Source organism: Rana temporaria, chromosome 7 (assembly GCF_905171775.1).
Source record: "Rana temporaria chromosome 7, aRanTem1.1, whole genome shotgun sequence".
Classification (NCBI taxonomy): Eukaryota; Metazoa; Chordata; class Amphibia; order Anura; family Ranidae; genus Rana; species Rana temporaria.
The window spans coordinates 166521901-166544899 of record NC_053495.1 but is presented as its reverse complement, the minus strand read 5'-3'; the positions used below and the strand labels follow the sequence as shown (position 1 = coordinate 166544899).

Genomic DNA, 22999 nt, shown 5'->3' with positions numbered 1-22999 from the left:
GTGGCCTCACAAAATATTGACACTTTGGGCCCAATATGGACATTTTCACTTAGGGGTGTACACACTTTTGTTGCCAGCAGTTTAGCCATTGCCTGTGTTGCGTTACAGCAAATTTGTGTTGCGTGTGTGCGTTGCGTACAGCAAATTTACACTGTTATACAAGCTGTACACTCACTACTTTACATTGTAGCAAAGTAATTTCTTCAGCAAAGTCACGTGAAAATATATAATAAAAACATTAACAAAAACGTGAGGAGTGTACTCACTTGTGTGTGAGTGTGTGTGTGAGAGAGTGCGAGTATATATATATATATATATATATATATATATATATATTGTCTCTATTTCTACACATACACACGTTTGCACATTTGCCTTCCCCCATCCATTCATACATTCTCAGTAGAGAGAGAAATTTAAAGATGCAAGGTGCAGAACCCTATAACAACCAACAAGTGTGTGTAAAGCATGTGTCCCAATTAACTTCTCAGTGACATTACATATCCCTAGATTCATATGGAACAGAAAATGCTTTAAAAATGTCATTCTATAGTCTTTAGAAAGCGAATGAAAAAATAAAAATAAAAACATTCTAGATCTTGGAAACATACTGCCAGAGTTTTCCTAATAAGTGTGCACATTTTAGGTGTCACAGATGATGTTTCACTGTTTAAAGTTCAACTTCCAGGATATGTTCACTCAGCTTGTATTACAGAGAGTAAAAATCTAGAGAAAACATTTTTCCTAATGTTTTAGCATAAGAAGAAATACCTCCTCTATGATTTTTTTCTCCCATCTGTCCCCACTGCTGGTATTTCCACTCAAGTTTTGTCTCAGTGACATCACCTAAGTGACAGGAGGATGCATAGTCTTTAAGAATAACAAATGTTAAGAAAATGTGGCAATCATAATGACAAGAGCAAAAAAAAAAACATAACCTTTTAAGTTTGAACTAAATCTGAATGTGAACTTTTTACAGAAAACAGCAGCGCCACCTGCAGACATTTATAAGAAATGCGACCAAATGCCTAAAATGTGAGAGGAAAAGTTGAGGTTTAAAAGGTGAACCCAAGACCAGACTGGCTGTTAAACATGAATCAGCCAAGCTTAGCTAAGATTATTGAAGCAAGGGAATTTGCATTGAAATTGTTAGATGTACAGTGCATCTGGAAAGTATTCACATCGCTTCACTTTTTCCACATTTTATGTCATGTTACAGCCTTATTACAAAATGGATTAAATCCATCACTTTCCTCAAAATTCTACAAACAATCCCCCATAATGACAACGTGAAAGAAGTTGGTTTGAAATCTTTGCAAATTTATTAAAATTAAAAAAAAAACAAAAGAAAAATCCCATGTACATAAAGTATTCACAGCCTTTGCTCAATACTTTGTTGAAGCACCTTTGGCACCAATTACAGCCTCCAGTCTTTTTGCGTATGATGCTTCAAACTTGGCACACCTATTTTCGAGCAGTTTCAACCATTTTTTTTTCTGCATGCTCCATCAGGCTGGATGGGAAGCGTCGTGCACAGCTACTTTCAAATCTTTCCAGAGATGGTCTCAATCAGGTTCAAGTCTGGGCTCTGGCTGGGTCACTCAAGGACATTCACAGAGTTGTCTTGTAGACAATCTCTTGCTATCTTGGCGTTGTGCTTAGGGTCATTGTCCTGTTGGAAGATGAACCTTCTCCCCAGTCTGAGGTCCAGAGCAGGTTTTCATCAAGGATGTCTGTACACTGCTGCATTAATCTTTCCCTCAATCCTGACTAGTCACCCAGTTCCTGCCACTGAAAAACATTCCCACAGCATGATGCTGCTACCACCACCATGCTTCACTGTAGGGATGGTATTTGCCAGGTGATGAGCGGTGCCTGGTTTCCTCCAGACATGACGCTTGCCACTCAGGTCAAACAGTTCAATCTTTGTATTGTCAGAGCAGAGAATTTTATTTCTCATCATTTGAGAATCCTTCAGGTGCCTTTTGCGAACTCCAGGTGGGCCGTTATGTGCCTTTTCCCGAGGAGTGGCTTCCGTCTGGCCACTCTACCATAGAGGTCCGATTGGTGGAGTGCTGCAGAGATGGTTATTCTTCAGGAAGGTTCTCCTCTCTCCACAGAGAAATGCTGGAGTTCTGTCAGAGTGACTATCGGGTTCTTGGTCGTTTCCCTAACTAAGGCCCTTCTGCCTTGATCGCTCAGTTTGGCTGGGCGTTGAGCTCTAGGAAGAGCTGGTGGTTTCCAAACCTCTTCCATTTGCAGATGATGCAGGCCACTGTGCTCATCAGGACCTTCAATGCTGCAGAATTTTTTCTGCACCCTTCCCCAGATCTGTGCCTCAATACAATCCCATCTCAGAGGTTTACAGACAATTCAAAGTTTGTGCTCTGACATGCACTGTTACCTGTGGGACCTTCTATAGATAGGTGTGTGCCTTTCCAAATCATGTCCAATCAACTGCATTTACCACAGGTGGTCTCCATTCAAGTTGTAGAAACATCTCAGGCCGGATTTACACTTGTACGACAAACGCTCTGACATTGGAAGGTCATGTCACATGACATGTGCAAATCAATGGTTCCCTATGAGAGCCGTCTTAACTGGCCCGACCCAAGTCGGTCTGACTTTGAAAAAGGTTCATGCACTACTTTGGTCCGACTTTGATCCTACTTCAGCCCATTGAATATTATAAGTAGGATTGTCTTAACTGATCCGCCTTTGGCATGCGACTTGCGCTTTGAGGATTTTGAAGGGGAACTCCACGCCAAATGTGAAAAGAAAAAAATCCATACCAGGCCCTTAGCCATAAATTGCCGCCCCCCCCCCCAACCAATACCTGGCCAGTGGCCACAAGCCCTTAACATAAGGGTTGTGGGCATTTTGGTGTACCCCACCCCAGAGCACCTTGTCCCCATGTTATCAGGCTCTGCGGGTCGGGGGCTTATCAGAATCTGGAAGCCCCCAGATCCCGCCCACCCTTTGTAAATGAGTATGACCCATTCACCGAAAAAAAGTAAAAACAGTACACAGGTTTTTGACAAACTAATTAATTCAGCTCCGGCGTCTCTTCCAATTTCTTCTCCACCTGCCGGGTCTCTCCTGTGTGCCGTCTTCTCTTGAAGCTCTCTCCCACTCTAATGCTAGGTTCGCAGTGTGCCATTACTTATTTTGGTATGGGGCGTGGGCCACCGGTTGACATCACCTGGTGGCCCCATGCCTATAATGGCACACTGCCGACCTAGCATTAGAGCGGGAGAGAGAGTCAAGAGAAGATTGGAGGATGAAGAGAGGGAGAAGACAGCGCAGAGAGGAGACCCGGCAGAGGCAGCAGAGAAAGGAGAAGAAAATCGGAAGAGACGTCGGAGCCGATTTAATAAATGACTGTTAAAAACATGTGTAGTTTTTATTTTTGACACTTTTTTTTTTAAAGGTAAATAGGTAGGGGTACAATGTACCCCATACTCACATAGGGTGGGGGGTCAGGATCTGGGGACTCCTTTATTAAAGGAGGCTTCCATATTCCAATAAGCCCCCCGCCCGCAGACCCTGACAACCACCGGCCAGGGTTGTTGGGAAGAGGCCCTTGTCCTCATCGACATGTGGACAAGGAGTTTATATTTAGAAAAAAAATTGCAAACATTCTAACTAAACTGCCATAATTGTGTTATTATGGTGTATTGTTTGTAGAATTTTGAGAAAAATAATTAATTCATTTAGGAAAAAATGCTGTAAGATAACAATATGTGGAAAAAGTGAAGCGTTGTGAATAAGGATGTGCTCAGGCGTGTTTGCAAACCCCACGTGCAGAGCCCGCCAGGAAGTCGGCACTGCGCTCACGGGCAGCGAGACATTTCCCAATTACTGAAGCCGTGCAACGGGACAATGTCTCATTGCCTGTGATAAGCGCAGCGCCGACAACCTGGCGGGCTCTGCACGTAGGTTTTGCGAACACGCCTGAGCTCATCCTTAGTTGTGAATACTTTCTGGATGCACTGTGAGGGGATGAAAGTAATAAGAAGTAGTCAGAAAAGGAACAAAAACCTGACAGACTGAAGCTCCCACCAAAAAAAAAAAAAATGTAGTTATGGCTAGCATTATATATTTAGCAATTCACAATAGAGAACATAAATTACAGAAATGTATCCACCAATGATTTGTCTGGGAAAAAGAAAATTAATGGTCTTTACAAATAACACATTTTAAACAAAGAAAATGTGGCAATCGTAACATAACCCTTTAAATCTGAACTAAATCGGAATTTTTAGCTTTGTGAATTGTGAACTTTTTACAGAAAACAGTGCCACCTGCAGACATGTATAAGAAATGCCACCAATCAAATGCCTAAAAATTTTGAGGGAAAAGTGGAGGTTTAAAAGTTGAAGCCACTGTTGCGAATAAATCATCCAAGCTTAGCTAAGATTACTAAAGGAAGGGAATGTGCTTTGAATTGTTAGATGTACAATTCACAATTTTATTTTTATTTTTTTCTCCTGTTCTGACGTAGCTTCCAACTTTTGTCTGAATTAAAAATAATAATAATAAAAAAAAAAATATATAAAATTTGAAATTCTGTTAGGACCAAACCACAGGGGGGGGGGGGCAAATAAGCGGAGCATCACATTTTGGGTGGAGCTTCGCTTTAAGAAGAATATGTGATGAAGGTTTTTAAAATAAAAAAGAACTCCACCAGGTTGGAGTTTAATTTAGAAATCTCAGGAAATAGGACAGTGATGTACTGTACATCTCAACAAGAGAAATCTACCATGCATCTAACTAGGCAGATATTAGTCGGCGTATAGATCCAGGGTGTATACCCCATGGGCCCTAAGGGCAGTCTCTCCGACCATGGCGTTTTACTAGAATTGCACATTTGCACTAAACATGCGCTAAAACTTTTTTTACTCAAACGTTAAAGTCTTGCTTTAATAGATTCACCGATTCAATAATCGGCCACTTTCATCCCCTTCTTGCCCAGACCAATTTTCTGCTTTCAGCGCCGTCACAATTGGAATGACAATTGCAAGGCCATACAAACCTGTACCCATATGAAATGTTATCATTTTTTGAGACATAGTTTTCCTTTGGTGGGGTTTAATCACCACTGGGTTGATTGTTTGCTAAACAAACTAAAAGACAGAAAATAAAAAAAAAATAAAAAAAGGAAAAATAAAAGTTCCTTCGGTTATAAAATATTGCAAATAAATAATTTTTCTTCTTCACTGATGTGCACAGATGAGGCTGCACGGATTATCAGGGCACTGATTATAAAAGTGTAAACAGTGTGCCAACAGCCTCGGTAACCAGCAAGTCTGTTAACAAGTGATTAGCTGTGATTGGACACATGGGTTGATCAAATTGGTAAAGGGCTGCTGTGATTGATCCTTTACCATGATCTATGATAAGCTGTGGGGGGGACCTGCAGGAGGCAAGGTTCTTGGGAGGACATCTATGGACGCCCTCACAGAACTATAATACCATGCCGTAGCCGTCTTTTGGCTATAGCGCAGTCCTAAAGTGGTTAATGGTAGCAACATACGAAAAAACCTCTCCCAAAGAATATGGTGCTGCAGTTTTCTTTCAGTCCTGGCCGATGATCTTGGTCAGGTTTCAATACTGAATTGGAGGATCAGAGTTCAGAACGACTGATCTTTCCCTTGACTAGAGTTTATGTGATCAAGTACCTAAGCCTTGACACAAGGACCAGCACAGAAGAGAACCCAAAGCAGGATTTTCTCCTGGAGAGTAAAGTATTTTAACCCGTCTAATATGAGAACAGGTCTGCTTTAAGACCAGTGTGAACCAATTAAGACTCTCTGAGCCTAGGATTTCCATCACCAGCTTTGAGATTCTGAAGCAAATGTCAGCCACACGAGTTCTATATTCCTGAACTGCTATATGGTGGTGACTGTTCGAGCTATGGGCCCCCAAAATTTGCATGCCTTTATTTCAATGAAACTGTATTTTAGCAGATGTATTGCGGTTGTTATAGGGTCAAAAGCAAGCTTTAGTCAATTTTTTTTACGAATTCTATGACAGCAGATGAAAAAAAAAATATATATATATATATATATATAAAAAAAAACAAAAAAACAAAAAAAAAAACTCACCTGAGAGTTTCCACTAAATCCAGGTGGCGGGTTGTACTCTGTTGAGTCAATTATGCTACTGTCAAGCAAAAAAAAATTGAGTTACTTATGCAATCTAAATTTAATCTGGCTCTTTGGAATTAAAAACTTAGTGACCTGAAAGAGAACAGTAAAATAAGGAATATTGGAACAAGCTGGAAAACCACACCAAGATAGATAACTCCCCTAGAAGTAAAAAATAAAATTTCACAGATTACTCTTTTAAAGTGGTTAAAAAAAAAAAAAAAACTTTAGTGTTTTTGTATCTTAACAACTTGCTTACTGGGCACATATACCCCCTTCCTGCCCAGGCGAAATTTCAGCTTTCGGGACTGTCACGCTTTGAATGACAATTGCGCGGTCGTGCGACATAGCTCCCAAACAAAATTGACGTCCCTTTTTTTCCACAAATAGACCTTTCTTTTGGTGGTATTTGATCACCTGTGCGGTTTTTATTTTTTGCGCTATAAACAAAAATAGAGCGACAATTTTGAAAAAAAAATTTTTTTGCTTTTGCTATAATAAATATCCCATTTAAAAAAAAAAAAAAATGTCAGTTTAGTCCGCTACGTATTCTTCTACATATTTTTGGTAAAGAAAATAAATCACAATAAGCGTATAGTGATTGGTTTGCGCAAACGTTATAACGCCTACAAAATAGGGGATAGAATTATTACTTTTTTTTTGTATTATTTTTTTTTTTTTACTAGTAATGGCAGCGATCTGCGATTTTTGTCACGACTGCGATATTACAGCGGACACATCGGACAAATTTGACACATTTTTGGGACCATCCACATTTATACAGCGAACAGTGCTATAAAAATGCACTGGTTACTGTATAAATGTGACTGGCAGGGAAGGGGTTAACACTAGGGGGCATCAAGGTGTCAAGTATGTACCCTGGGAGTGATTATTACTGTGGGGGGAGGGGGACTGACTGGGGGAGGTGACCGATGGTTGTCCCTATGTACAAGGGACACACCATTGGTCTCCTCACACAGATCTCCACGTCCCTGGCTCTGTGACTGCCGATCGCGGGTGCCTGGCGGACATCGCGGCCGCTAGGCACGCGCATCGGCACCTGTGTGACACAGCGGCGCGCGCGCCCCCCAGTGGCGCGCGGCCGGAGGTCATATATGGACGGCCTCCCGGCAGATCAGAGCCACCTTGCGGCCGTATATAGTCGGCCACAGGGTGGGAAGTAGTTAAAGGGGTTGTAAAGGAATTTTTTTTTTTTTTCATAATAAGCATCCTTTACCTGCAGACATTCCTCTTTTCACTTCCTCATTGTTCGTTTTTGCTCAGAAGTCGCTCTATTTCTTCTCTGTTCTGTTCACTTCCTGCTTGTCTGATTTTACTGACCACCGTGAAGGGAGGCTTTACTGCGGTGGTCAGTGACGTGCTCGCCCCCTCCTGGGAACTACATCTGTGTGGCAGGATGCTCTCTACGTGTTAGAGACTTCAAGGAGGTGTGAATTACTGGGCGTGCCGCAATTCATACTGGGAAATGTAGTTCTTACATGAACGAGCGCCGCAAACCAGGAAGTGAATGAGCGAACAGAAACTACAATGCCGGAGGTGATATAGATGAAGGAATTTAATAGGTATTTACTCGTTTTTTTACAGAATCATTACACTATTCTGTCTACCTTGCAGACATTAATTTTAGGCACATTTTTTTCCCCTTTAGTGACCCTTTAAAGTGGATGTAAACCCAGTGAAGTGAACAGCCTCAGATGATAGACAGGGATGAAAAAAAAAAACATTTCCTGGTAGGACTGTTGTGTAATAGAACGTATAACCTTAGCTATTTTGGATGTTTATGACCGCATTTGTCCTTGCAACTCAAGGAATGCAATGCTCTACCAAAGAGGGGATTAATATGAAATAAAAATAGAAAAATAGATTTAAATGACAACAGTCTTAAACGAACCAGAAGAGAATAAATGTTACACTAGTGACAGCCCTGGAGTAATATATTTCAGATTTCTTATTAAAGCGGGGGTTTACCCCAAAAAAAAAAATATATATATTTAACATTAGATTCAGCCGAGTTGTCAGAATGACAATCGGCTGTTTTTTTATTCTATCGCTGTACATACCGTATTTTCACCGCCGCTTCCGGGTATGTCTTCTGCGGGACTGGGCGTTCCTAATTGATTGACAGGCTTCCGACCGTCGCATACAGCGCGTCACGAGTTGCCGAAAGAAGCCGAACGTCGGTGCGCAGGCGCCGTATAGAGCCGACTCGCAGTCCGGCTTCTTTCAGGCAACTCCTGACGCGCTGTATGCGACGGTCGGAAGCCTGTCAATCAATTAGGAACGCCCAGTCCTGCAGAAGACATACCCGGAAGCGGCGGTGAAAATACGGTATGTACGGCGATAAAATAAAAAAAAAACAGCCGATTGTCATTCTGACGGCTGAATGTAATGTTAACATTTTTTTTTTGGGGTGAACCCCCGCTTAAAGGTTGGCCTCACAAATATCTAATAGAGCCTCCAATATGCTGGTTATTCTGGTTACCTTGGAGGACTCATCTTTCCTGAAATGAGAACTGCCTATATGGACAAGGCAGCCCCTTCTCCTTTAGGAATTCACCATTTTCCTTAGAAGGCGATTTTGCTCCGAATGTGGGCTGGACCATTTCCTACATAAAATGTTACTCATCTCCTTTATGGAAGGGTTTTGCACAGAGCCACCCCGATCCTCCTCTTCCGGGGTCCCCCAGCAGCGCTCCGCCCCACATCTAGTGCCCCCACGGAAAGCTTCATTTCATGGGGACACTCGTGCGGGCACGCTCTTGAGTCCTGCTGCTGCGTTCATTGACACAGACAGCAGGACTTGAAACCGCCCCACTGGCTCCTGTGTCACTGGATTTGATTGACAGCAGCGGGAGCCAATGGCTCCCTCTGCTATCAAACAAGGACCTGAGACAGCAGCTGGAGCTGCTGTGCTTGTCCATGTTGCTCAAACGATCAAGTTCAGGCAAGTAAAATGGGGTGCATTTCACCTTAATGCATTAAGGTGAAGAATCTTGAGGGTTTACAACCCCTTTAAAGGAGTTGTAAAGGAAAAAATAGGATTTTTGTACTCACCGTAAAATCCATTTCTCCGAGTTCATAGACGGACACAGCATTCTTTGACATTAGGGTTATATCCGCTTTCACTAGGAGAGTTTAGGCAGAAAAAAAGCACTTAAAGTGTTAACAAACACAAACCTCAGTGCAGCTCCTCCCAGGGGGCGTGGCCCCCCCGGGAAATAACCCACACCATGCTCTAACAGCCTCAGTTCGTAACAAGCAGTACAAACAAAGGAGGGGTGGGTGCTGTGTCCGTCTATGAACTCAGAGAAATGGATTTTACGGTGAGTACAAAAATCCTATTTTCTCTTTCGTTCATAGACGGACACAGCATTCTTTGACATTAGGGACGTCCCAAAGCAGTGTCAAAAAATTCGAGGGGTGGGAAATAACACAGCAAAACAGGTTACACCCCAAACAAAACCGGGAGTTGCTCAACGGAGAAACTCCTACCATAAAACGCCGCCTGTAACATCTGCGGCCGAAGGAGGCATCAGAAGATGCACACACATCCACCTCGTAAGACCTTGAAAGTGTGGATCGACGACCAGGTCGCTGCCATATACCCCTGTAACACAGAGGCCTGATGCCAGAAAACCCAAGAGGCTCCGATCGCCCTGGTCGAATGCGCCGTAACCCAAAAGGGAGGCGCCAGCCCCTTCAGGGCATAGGCCTGAAGCACAATTCGTCGGATCCACCCCGAAAAGGGGGTGGCTGACGAGACTACCAGGCCCCCTTGTAGGACCAGCCAGCGACGCGAACAGTGAGTCCAACTTCCGGAACGGAATCGTCGCAGATAAGTACACTCGTAGGGCCCGAATCACATCCAGAGGATGTAAAGTGGCCGCCTCCCTGCATTTCGGCCAAGGACATAAGGATGGAAGAACAATGTCCTCATCAACGTGAAAAGCCGAAACGACCCTGGGGAGAAAAGACGGCTGCGGTCGCAGCACCACCTCATCCTTATGGATGACCAAGTAGGGAGCCTTGCAAGACAAGGCCGCCAGAACAGACAAACACTCGTCTGATCGAGGTAATTGCTACCAGAAAAAATCACAGTGGAAATGCCCACGCTGAGCCATGGCCACGTGACGACGCAGACCTTCCTGGGCTAGCACCCAGAGTCAAATGCATGAAGGGCAGGTACTCTAGCGCTGAGCTAAACCTGCTCCCCTTTTGTGACAGTCAACAAAAAAACCTCCCGAATGTCCACAAAGGGAGCATCCAGAAGAACCGAAAGGACTAAATTCAAGTCCCATGGGGGTAGTGGAGGGGCCACATGCCAGACCCCCAGACCAGACGTACGCACCAAGGAGTGCGACGCCAAGGCTCATCGAAAGTAACAGCCAGAGCAGAAAACTGACTCCTAACCGTACTTAAGGCGAGAGCCTGATCCACTCCCTGCTGTAAAAAACAGCAGAATCCTGGACACCACGTATGTCCGAGGGTGCCACTTCATCTCCTCACACACAGAGATGCAGGCCTTCCACGTATGATGTAAAACCTACGTGAGGTAGACTTCCGTGCAGGCAGCACGGTAGAGACCACTAAGCCCAATAGGCCTCGGGCCCACAGCCCCAGGCTCTCAACAGCCACGCCGCTAAGCCAGTGGCTGTAAAAAACAGGGTGGATGATCGGACCCTGTAACAGAAGATCAACCCCCAGGGGAAGACGCTAGGGGGTGTCTGCCACCAGACGCACCAGGTCCGCGTACCATGAGCGACGCGGCCAATCTGGGGCAATCAGGATTGATAGAATTCCCTCGGCTTCCACTCTGCGCAGCAGTCGAGGAAGAAGCTACCGAGGAGGGAAGGTTTAAAGTAGGCGACAGTGACCCCAAGGAGCCACCAACGCGCCTGACGCGTCTGCCCATGGGTCCCTTGACCTGGCCAAAAAACATGGCACCTTCCGGTTGAGGCGGGACGCTAGAAGGTCCACGCATGGAGTGCCCCACTTTCGGCACAGACACTGAAAACCCCTACGGTGGAGAGACCACTCTCCTTGGTCTAGCGCAGTCCGACTCAGGAGTCGGCCCGCCAATTCCATACTCCCGGAATGTACACGGCCGATAGAGCCGGAACGGACCTTTCGGCCCACCGAAGGATGTGCGCGACCCTCGTCGCTGCAACAGAACTCCGTGTGCTTCCCAGATGGTCGACGTACGCCACAGCGTTGTCGGACAGGGTCCTGAATGGTCAGCCCTGTAGATCCAGGGACCACCAGGCAAGGCAAAGCCTGATCCAGAACACCGATTGGTAGGTGGGACTCCACCTGAGTCCAGCGCCACAGGGCTGACTGGGTGCCCCAAAAAAACCCTCCCCAACCGGAGAGGCTGGCATCCGTCGCGACCACCGTCCAGTGACATGGCAGAAATGCCTTTCCAGCCCGAAGCACCGGAAAAGTCAGCCACCACACCAGGGACCAGGTGACTCAACTGAACCAGGTAATGCAGGGATGACGGAAGCTTGTCCCCACGAGACAGCAGTTCCCTCTGTAGCACCCTGGCGTGGAATTTGGCATACGGAACCGCCTCGACAGAGGCCACCGTCAGACCCAGAACCCTCATGCAGAATCGCAGAGATGACCACTACTAGGTCGACAACTGCTGCCCAGCAGATTGCAGAGTCTGAATTCTTTCCGTTGGGAGAAAAAAATTTTGCCCCGGCGGAATCCAGGACTAGTCCCAGGAATTCCAGTCCCTGAGACGGGACCAACACTGACTTCTGGACAAAACAGAAGTCAGCCAAACTCTTGGAGAGTCTGACACGTGACAGACATGGCTCCACTAATTCAGAGCTCGAGGAAGCTCGTAGGAGAATGTCGTACAGACATCCCACAATAACAAACCCCCGCTGCCACAGCCGGGCCAGTATCGGAACGAGCACCTCGGTGAAAACCTGTGGTGTCGACACCAAGCCGAGCGGGAGGGCCACAATGAAAAATGGTCCTCCCTGACCGCAAAGTCCAGAAACTCTGGTGCTTTGAGCATATGGGAACATGCAGGTACGCATTCACGGCATCCAAGGACACCAGAAAAACCTCATCCTGAAAGTTTGCACTTTTACAAAAAAACAAACAAAGGCCTGAGGCCCAGGATTGAACGGACCCCGTCCTCCTTTGGGGACCACAAAACAGATTGGAGAAAAACCCCGGAGCCTGTTCCACGAGGGAACTGGCACAATCACTGCCCTGACCAGAAGATCCTGGACAGCCCCTGACAGAGCCAACCGGCGAGCCAGAGGATGGAGGAAAAAAACCCGTTTGGTAGACAAGAGAGAAATCCTGTCTCGCACCCCGAGGAAACTACCTCGCAACCCCAACGGTCAGAGAGGAGAGACCTCCACCGAGCCGCGAATTCGCGGAGCCAGCCCCCCACCCGAGATGCGAGCGGAGGCAAACCTCCAAGCGGAAGCAGGCTTGCTGGGCTTGCGGCACCCGGGGCGCCTGTGTCCTCAGTGGACGTCCTAGCCCCCTGAAAATGTTTTCCTGCCACACTTGGCGGGCGAAAACCAAAAAACGCATGGGGAACAGTAAATGAGGGCCCTCGCCTACAGTGAGGCACCTACCCTTTTTTAGATTGCGGGAGCAGAGTGCTCACACCGCCCGTGGCATCCTTTATGATGACAATCAGAGACACCCCTGCGTACACCCCCACAGGGCAATACCACCAGGGACTACTGAAAAGACCGTCCGCAGACCAACCCCCAGCCATACAAGGCAGGGCAGAAAACATGGCGGAGGCCCTGGAGAGCAAGGGGAGCATATCCGGGGTCGACACACAGACAAATATCTGACCTAGTACCAACTGGTCGGTCAGGACCACGCAGGTCATAGAAGCATTCTGCGCCTCCAGCTCCCCGTCCGGGAAACGTCTGCGACACCAGAGTCCCGGCCAAAACCGGACTCACCACCGCCCCCCCCCCGCTGTGAATATGGAGCGACCACATACACAGCACCCCTATCAGCGGGGTCCCCAAAAGCGGGAGCCCCTTCCCCAGGTAATGTGGCAGCCTTGTTTTAAAAACAAGCTACCCAGCTGAACACGGGGGGGGGGGGGGGGGGGGAGAGAGAGAGACACCCTGATACAGGAATCCTCCCCAAAAAAGAGGGGACAGACCGCAAAGCATTTTGTACCCTGCGACTGATCCCAATCCTTGCACAACATATTCCAGACATGGAACACAAGGAAAAAACACATATTGCGGTGCGGGGCGGCACGGAACCCAAAAGGGACTGACACCACTGATGCCACCTCCGAAACCACCATAGCTAACCATGGTAACCCGCACCGCAGTGTTAAGAGCCCCAACAACAGCACCATCAAGTGCTGACCCTGAAACAGGGCCATCCTCACAGTCCGTGTGGACTTCAGCCAGCAGATACTGACAAAAAAACAAAACCAGACGCCTCAGCGAGGCCTGATTCCCTGTCAGAAAAAATACCCAGAGAGAGGCAGAGGGGGGAACAAGTGCAATTCCCACATCCCTCCAACACTCCCATCCTGACCCAAAACGCCTCAGGGACTGCCAGCACAGCATCCCTGGAGGCCGCAGGAACAGGGACACTAAGGGTTAACATCCCCTAGTACTGGCAGGCTCCACAGGACATCCCCCCAGCCGCCACAGAGAACAGGGAACCCCCCCCCCCCCGGAGGACTCACCGTCCGACCAGACCGCCGCTGCCGAGAGCCAAAAACGCTGCCTGTGCCGCGCCATCCAAAAGGAAAATGTGCATAGCCGTACGCGCCGTCATCCTAGGCACAAGAGCTGTATCAAGATGGCCGCCGATATGTCTGCGGGCTCCGAGAAAATGGCCGCCGCAATTACAACTGCGCCATAAAACACCGCCGTCAGCGGCAAAATGGCGCCCGAAAACGGCGTTTTTTTCAAAAAACACACAGCAAAGCCCCAGTGACACACGCAGTACACAGGCCCACAGGACCCCCTCCGCACATATGGCAGCCCAGAAAAACACAGCACCCACAGCAGTAGCAGCCCCCAGGTCAGACTGAGCCCCCACCTCACGGCCGTCACCCAGAAACTGGGAAGGAGGGAGAGGAAAAAAGGGAGAGAGGAAAGCAGGGCAAACCCTCAGTCGACCTCCCCAGGGGAAAATTCCAGCCAGACCACTTACCTGAGCAAGAGGCCACTACTTACCCGTCCTGCGACCACCGGCTGGAGGTATCCCAGACAGATCCAACGTCCGCTAAACGGCATGGCTGTCGGCCAGACACACTGTGACAGGGCCATAGAGACCGGTCATATGTGTGCCCTAGAACCGAAGTTCCCCGGCCGCCCCTGGAGCAATGGGGCCTGTCGTGGACGTCCCAAAGCTGAGCTAAGGGCCGGCACACGCTCGAAGGCCGAACCTGGGGGGACTACAAGGGCCGAGGACCCAGCCTGTCACCCAGTCGGCTGTTGATAGAAGAATCACAGGATTCCAAAAAAAAAAATGCAGGAACAAAATAATAAAAATCGAGAAAATCGCAAGAAAAAAAATCTCCAGAGTACAGGAACTCCAGAGTGCCTGACTCTCCTGACGTTAGGCAGGAAAAAACTGAGGCTGTTAGAGCAGGGTGTGGGTTATACCGGGGGGGCCACGCCCCCTGGGAGGAGCTGCACTGAGGTTTGTGTTTGTTAACACTTTAAGTGCTTTTTTTCTGCCTAAACTCTCCTAGTGAAAGCGGATATAACCCTAATGTCAAAGAATGCTGTGTCCGTCTATGAACGAAAGAGAAAATGTTTTTGCCTAAAATTAATGTCTGCAAGGTAGACAGACAGAATAGTGTAATGATTCTGTTAAAAAACGAGTAAATACCTATTAAATTCCTTCATCTATATCACCTCCGGCATTCTAGTTTCTGTTCTCTCATTCACTTCCTGGTTTGCAACATTCCCCAGTATGAATTGCGGCACGCTCAGTAATTCACACCTCCTTGAAGTCTCTAACACGTAGAGAGCATCCTGCCACACAGATGTAGTTCCCAGGAGGGGGCGAGCACGTTACTGACCCCCGCAGCAAAGCCTCCCGTCACGGTGGTGAGTAACAATCAGACAAGCAGGAAGTGAACAGATCAGAGAAGAAATAGAGCAACTTCTGAGCAAAAACGAACAATGAGGAAGTGAAAAGAGGAATGTCTGCAGGTAAAGGATGCTTATTAAGAAAAAAATGTTTTTCTTTACAACCCCTTTAAATATTATTGTTAAATTTTCATTATCTGTGTCTGTCATTAATTGTAATAAATGTTATACTTTTAAGTATTTGTGTGATCTCTTGGCCCATATCGAGCATAACCCCAAACAAATGTTACAAAACAACTAGGAAGCCCTAGAGTAAAAGGTCTAACGTAAAAAATCTGACAATCACTGTGGTGGCTGGCACTATTACAGGCGTAGGCGTTCTCCTCTAGTCCCGGAGCTGGTTGCTCGCTCAGCTCTGCCACCATTAAAATCCCTGCATCTACAGGCATCCATGATCTAAGGCCAACCTATCTAACCTAGTAAAGAAAAAAACCTGTATGCATACCTTTTTTGAAGCCGCTCCGACCCGATCCCAAGCTGAACAGTCATCTGCAGCTTCGCTGTGGAGGCGGGTGCAGAGGACACATCTGACATCGGAAGTCCCATAGTGGGTCTATGGGTGGCGTCACTCCCCATTCATTTCACAGCCATTGTCGGCCGTGTCCTCTGCAAAGATTTCACCGCTGGAGACCGGATTCAACAAAGGTATGTATACGGATTTCTTCTTTACAGGGCTAGATAGGTTAGTGTCAGATCGTGGATGCCAGTAGATGCATCGATTTAAGTTTTAGGCTGGACTTACACTTTAACACTCTGGGCCAGATTCACATAGAGATACGACAGTGTATCTCCTGATACACCGTCGTGTCTCAGAGTTGCCTCGGTCGTATCTATGCGACTGATTCATAGAATCAGTTACGCATAGATATGCCTAAGATCCGACAGGTGTAACTGTGTTACACCGTCGGATCTTAACTGCAATTTTAAAATGGCCGCTGGGGGCGTTCTCGCTGATTTACGTTGAGAATATGTAAATCAGCGAGATACGCCAATTCACAAACGTACGCGGGCCCGACGCAGTCACTTTACGCCGTTTACGTAAGGATTTTCCCGTCGTATAGTTACCCCTGCTTCTATGAGGCGCAGCCAATGTTAAGTATGGCCGTCGTTCCCGCGTCGAATTTTGAAATTTTATGTCGTTTGCGTACGTCGATTCACAAACCTGCTGGACGCAAGTTACACTCACGCCGAAACCAATGACGTCCTAGTGACGTCATTGGGAGCAATGCACACCGGGAAAATTTCCGGACGGCGTATGCGCTATTCGATCGGTGTGGGGACGCGCCTGATTTTAATAGTACACTCCCCCTAGCCGCCGATTTTGAATTCCGCCGGGGGATTTACGATACGCCACCGCAAGTTTTGAGGTAAGTGTTTTGTGAATTACCCACTTGCCTCAAAAACTTGCGGCAGCGGATCTTAAATCACATAGGTTAGCGGCTCTAAAGATCCGCTAACCTATGTGAATCTGGCCCTAAGCCTACAATTTATGTAGCTGCTAACTGAATAAAAAAAAAAAAAAAAAAAAAAAAAAGGATCCTGGCGCTCCCCTTTAACCACTTCCCGACCCGCGTATTGTAAATGTACGTCCTCTTTTTAAACATGGATATCTCAGTAACGGCAGCAGCTGCTGCCACAACTGAGATATCCATGTTTTCAGCGGGCGGCCGTGTAAACGATAACGGCGGTCTCCGCGGCGGATTCGCCGCGAGATCGCCGTTATCGGTGGCGGGAGAGGGGGGCCCCCCCTCCCGCCGCTTTTCCGCGCCCTCCGCCGCTTACCGGAGCCGTCGGTAGCGACGGAGGAGATCCGATGCTGCCACCTGGAGAGTGAGGACTTGAGTGAGGGCAAGATGGCCCCCACCCGTCCTCATAGCTCTGCTGGGCGGAAGTGACGTCAAAACGTCAGTCCCGCCCAGCCTCTTAAAGAGACAATTTTTTTTTTGTCATTTTTTTAAATGACAAATTTTCCTTTTTTTTTTTTTTTCTTGCATTTAAGCCTAAATATGAGATCTGATGTCTTTTTGACCCCAGATCTCATATTTAAGAGGACCTGTCATGCTTTTTTCTATTACAAGGGATGTTTACATTCCTTGTAATAGGAATAAAAGTGATCATTTTTTTTTTTTTTTATATTTTAGTGTAAAAAATTAAATCAATAAAATTAAATAAGAAAACAAAAAAAAATGTTTTTTAAAGCGCCCCGTCCCGACGAGCTCGCGCGCAGAAGCGAACGCATACGGGAGTAGCGCCCGCAAGTGAGGTATCGCCGCGATCATTCGAGCGAGAGCAATAATTATAGCCCTAGAGCTACTCTGTAGCTCAAAAAATGCAACTTATAGAATTTTTTAAACGTCGCCTATCTAGATTTTTAAGGGTAAAAGTTTGACGCTATGCCACGAGCAGGCGCAATTTTAAACAGTGACATGTTGGGTATCATTTTACTCGGCGTAACATTATCTTTCACAATATATAAAAAAATTGGGCCAAATTTATTGTTGTCTTATTTTTTAATTCAAAAAAGTGAATTTTTTCCAAAAAAAGTGCGCTTGTAAGACCGCTGCGCAAATACGGTGTGACAAAAAGTATTGCGATGACCGCCATTTTATTCTCTAGGGTGTTAGAAAAAAAAATATATAATGTTTGGGGGTTTTAAGTAATTTTCTAGCAGAAAAAACTGTTTTAGTCTTGCAAACACCAAATCTGAAAAACACCTAAGGTCTTTAAGTGGTTAAGGAAGCAACCTTCTCCTTGGGATGGAAAATTCTATGTTGAGCTGTGTCCGAGATTAGACCCAGGTACTCCAGATGTGAGGATTGTCCCAGATCCAGCTTGGAACCAAGACCAACAGACATCCCCAACATGCCTGCCCTTCATTATGAGGGCTTCTGGGCAGGCTTGGTGGACTTGAAAGCCCAAGGCTTGCGACAAAAGTTTTAAGGCCTTGATTTGGAAGTAGACACATGGGATAAGTGAAAGGAGCACTGGCAGTAGCCAGAAGTGTAAAACTTAGGCTTCATTTTGTGGAGAAAGTGCCTCTACCCCCAGTGACTTCCTTGATGAAAAAGATAAAACCTGATGTCATATTCCCCCTGCAAGTTAAACCAGTTAGATCAGAAGCGCCGTTACTTGTGCATTTCTTGTAATCCTATTTTAAGACATGTTTTTTGATTTTACACATGTTGGGGTTCTATTTATTTTTTAGCGTTGCATATGAATGTGATAATCTGAATAAGAAAATATAAAAAGCCCAAGTAGATTTTTTTGCACCGTGGATGCAGCTCTGTTAATAAAGAAGGATTTATAAAAATCAGTGGATAAAATTGGAGAATATTTGATGAGTCATATGCTCTTATGACCTTCTTGAGATATAGCGGTAATATTGTTCTGGTGAGTTCTCTGCATCCACAGATGTAGTAGAATCACTAATATGGGATTGCTGTGTATGTCTTTGTATAATCATCTTGAGGGGCAATATGAACTGAAAACAAAAAGCTGTGCTGCTGAAAGCCTATTGATATATAAATTAATACACTTAACCACTTAAGACCGCCTAACGCCGATATACGTCGGCAGAATGGCACATGGACGTATATTTACGCCCCCTTTAAGAGCACAGCTGTGGGGCACGCGCACGCGACCCGGTCCGAAGCTCCGTGACTGCGCCCGTGGGACCCGATTGCCGCCGGTGTCCCGCGGTCGGTCACAGGAGCTGGAGAACGGAGAGAGAACTGGCACCCGGGATTTGTCGATCCCTGCCTTATGCACATGGGCACTGCGACCGTAGATCATAAATGGGCTTGTTTGGTTATGCAGCTTGAGCCACCAGGTGCTGCATGTAGACAGCTCATGTAGGGGCATCGGGATGAAGAAGCTGCAGGGACACAACTACTCATCCTAACTTGACAGATTTTTCAGACGATTAGCTCTGAACACAGCATTGTGAATCCACACACCTGTCCATACGACGAGCAGCTGATTGTGCAGCTGTTGCATCCCCATCCACTTACATAGGCTGCCTCCCCTGATGGGTCAATCATGGTCTAAATGAGGGTGAATGAGGCCTAATCAAAAACAAATCTAATTACAGTATATTTCCAAAGGTACAGTCACTAAAATGCTGTTAATCTCACCTGTGCGACGGGGAGGGGGCCTCAAACTGGGGAACAGTGCTATCTTCACTGCGTGGAGAGTATAAACCACTCATCTCCTAGAAAAAAACAATACATAACTGCTAGATTATATGCATACTTTAAATCAGGAAAAGTGTGCATCATATATGACACTGATGTAGCAGCTTATTGATCAAAGCAGATCTCCAGGCTCCAACAAAACAACCCACAGCCTTTCCGGCATATGCCCAAGGCAGTATTGTAGTTGTCAGACTTCTGGCAACTGCTTAAGCAATGACAGATCTCTTTTTTATATCCTAAAGCAAATGTGAAAATAAAAAAAATAGCGCAAGTAAGCAAAGGAGAGAGGGCAAGTGCAAGCAAAGGAGGAAAAGAATAAGAGAAAAAAATTAATTAAAAAAATGAAAGATATAAATGATCCAAATCTAAAGCCACATGACTTTAGAGATGGATGTTCGCAGACAGACTGCCAAAAGAATCCAGCTGCAGATAGATCTGACCAAGTCTCTGACCAAGTCTCTCACCTCTACGCGCTTTATGTCTTCCTCCACCACACTCAGTTCTTTCTGGATCTGCTCCAGTTGCTAGAAGGTCAAAAACAGAAGAGAAGACATGAAATAAAGGCTTTATAGCACCACTTATTATCTACAAATTTACAGTGAACATAAAAGAGAAGAGCTTGTATGACACACATTGAGCGAACGGCATTTCATTTACAGCAAATCATCAATAACAACCGGAAACTGACACTTAATGCAAGCAAATATATAACTGGGTTACTGAGCACAAAGCATTTGGTGTCCTTATTGACCATGTTAGTTAGTGTGATCCACAAAAAATACGATTTTTGTACTCCTCGCACAATTTATTTATTTTTTCTGTTACCGAGGTAGACTGAATGCCAGCAAACAAAGGCCATGACGGGATAATACCTCCTCTTTACAAAATTCCCATTCACCACCTAATGAGCAACAGAAAAATGTATCCACCGGGACATCCAAAAAAGGAGTCCAACTGAGGGGTGGACAAACAATCCGTAACAGGCCCAAAAAAAATATATAAATTTGGACCTGCTTGCAACCCAGAAGACTCCTGAAAGAACAATACCCAAATCAGACACCGGATAAGCCTCTGATGGAGGACACACAGAAATAGTGCAACGCCCAAAAACAAAAAAGTCACCAAAGGATTAATCATAAAAGAGAACCAAGTGAAAGTCTGGTAAATCTGAACAAACCGTAGTAGGAACATGTACCAAAGAACCTAGGAAAAATGTCTTTAGGAAGACCGGCAGGTCTAAAGCAGTAGTAGTAGTCTAGAGACTAAGCTTCTACTCACCTGACCATATTAGATTCAAGGAACTCTGCCTAGAGAGACTGTCAGAAAAGACAACCACCTTGCAAAGCTAAGGCTTACCAAGGAAGAGACCTGAATCTAACTGCAACAACCTGCAAAAAAGTTGCTCATGAGTTTACCTAGAAAACCAAGGATTTAACTCTGCAAAATAGGCAAGATGAAAGAGATAAAGTTGCATGGGAAACACCACAAAAACAGTAAAGCATAAGATGGAAGAACTCTTACCATAAACCGGCGAGACAGATTACAATCCTGATGGAGCCAAGGCTCAAGCTAGACACGTGCGCACCAGTATGCTAGAGTCAATTCTGGGATGAACCCCCCCCCCCCCCCCAAGAGGGATTTTGATAAAAAAAAAAAAAAATCAACACTGCCTATCCTTGACCTTTAAAGTGTTGCAGGGCTCAGCATTCAAAACAGGGAAAGGCATCAACTTTCAAAGTCTGTCACTCAACCAAGGACCTGTACCTGTGAGAGGATACCTGCAGCAGGAGGCTAACCCAGAGTGACACAGGGCCCTACTCTAATGTCTTTACCCTCCAAGTCTCCATGTCTCGAAGTTTCCGAATTGAAAAGAACTGGCCTCCAGGAGGATCATCCTTAAGGAGATTAGTAATAGTAAGGATGGGCTCTGGGAAGCAGAAATGTATCCCCATTATTTGGGTTGTGGCCCCTTTAATGGGGGAAAAAAAACGGTCCAAAAACCATCACAGTGTGCAGGCTTCTGGGGTGCTCACCCATTTAGGGTGCGGGGTTCCGGGTGATGTGATAATGAGGGAAAGCCGATATGCAGATTTCCCAGGATTATGAAGTCTTCATATGGGATCTGGAATTTGGAGACTCAGATTTTGGGTGGGAAAGGGACTCAAACACCAACTATGGGGTAGTATCTCGGTCTTGAATTACTGAGACACTACTAAGCTGGGGTGACCTCTCTTTGGACCTATGGAGCAGAAGGGGACTTCAAAACCGAGGCAATACTGACAGTGAGCTGAAGCTGCGTTTTGTGTATTAGAGCAAAGGACTTGTCTTGTTAGTTTCATGCTGGAAAGAAAAATAAAGAAAGCCTTGCTTTTACAAGTCTGACTGGTGACTCCAACTTATCAAACCTGCCATTGTTTATTTTTCTGGCCTGAATCTCTTAGAACATTGAATCTGGGTTGGCTACAAATGAACCTTTTTATTGGCAGGTTTTTTTTTGGTCAGAAAGGCTTACTTATCAGTCGTACAATCTAAGGCTGGTTCCAATGCTGGTCAAAACAGCAAATCGCCTGAAAATTGCAGCAACAGTGGATCTTAGAAGCCAGGTCTCCTACCCAGGAACCAAGCCACAAAGCTCTGTAGGAGCTTCAGATGTTCACGAGAACGTTAACGGACTGTGACAAACTTTAGTAATTTGAACAAGATTGGAAAGGACACCAAGATGTGTTGCCCAAGAATGCCATGAGCTTCCAAGATGCAAAATCTAGGGTGGGCAGCATTCAGAAGGGGACAAAAGTTTGCCTGTTTAGACCTGCTCTGGCTCCTACCCACTGCCATAGCTATGTGGTTGTCAAAATCGAAAAGGTAGGACTCTCTCATGAAAAGGGTGGTGGGGTTGGGAACTAAGGGACTTTGATGTGCAGAGGGCTGAGGACTCTGATGTGAGGGGGGGGGGGGGCTGGTAGTGAGAACTCTTATTTGGGATAGAGAGAATCACCTCGTCCTTTTCTGTACCAACATTGCTTTAGAGCAGGGGTCACCAAACCCGGGCCTGTGGGCCCCAGCCCACTTATATCTTTTGTCCGGCCCGAAGATGGCAGGTCGGGCAGACATAGCTGCTCCCGTCACTCCAGCCCATGCTGCAATGCTGTGTGTTAGGATTGTCTGCTGGGACTGCCGATGTCCTAGCAGCCAGTAATGTCATTGGCGCGGCACCTCCCGGCTACCCGCCCGCTGTTTGTATTAAAGATCCTTCTGCGTGTCTAGCATCGGGCAGGAGTTGGGAGATGCAGGAGAGCTGAAGTCGGCTTTAGTACTGAGGCAAGTGCTGAAAATGTACATGTACAGTACACAGCTGATGGGGACACAGCTGATGGGGACACAGCTGATGGGGGGACTGTGGGAGAGGTGTGCAAAGGCTCTGATGGGGACAAAGACCTGCGGAAAGGCTATGATGAGATTATGCATTTTATTAATTTATTTATAATGAAAACATTTTTTTGGCCCGCAAATATTTGTA

At 46.1% G+C, this 22999-nt stretch overlaps 1 protein-coding gene across 4 annotated transcripts in view; it reads right to left on the bottom strand.

Annotated features, from left to right (window-relative positions):
* COP1 (COP1 E3 ubiquitin ligase) overlaps window positions 1–22999 on the bottom strand; it is a 277841-nt gene that overhangs the window by 184862 nt on the left and 69980 nt on the right. For 2 of the 4 annotated variants that reach the window (XM_040360368.1, XM_040360370.1), the window contains 4 exons: window positions 19947–20006; window positions 19423–19499; window positions 6108–6165; window positions 772–846 (listed from right to left, as the gene is read on the bottom strand). In XM_040360368.1, the coding sequence (XP_040216302.1) occupies window positions 772–846; window positions 6108–6165; window positions 19423–19499; window positions 19947–20006 (270 nt within the window). The remainder of the gene's footprint in view (window positions 1–771; window positions 847–6107; window positions 6166–19422; window positions 19500–19946; window positions 20007–22999) is intronic. The other 2 variants (XM_040360369.1, XM_040360371.1) reach the window with 1 other exon arrangement.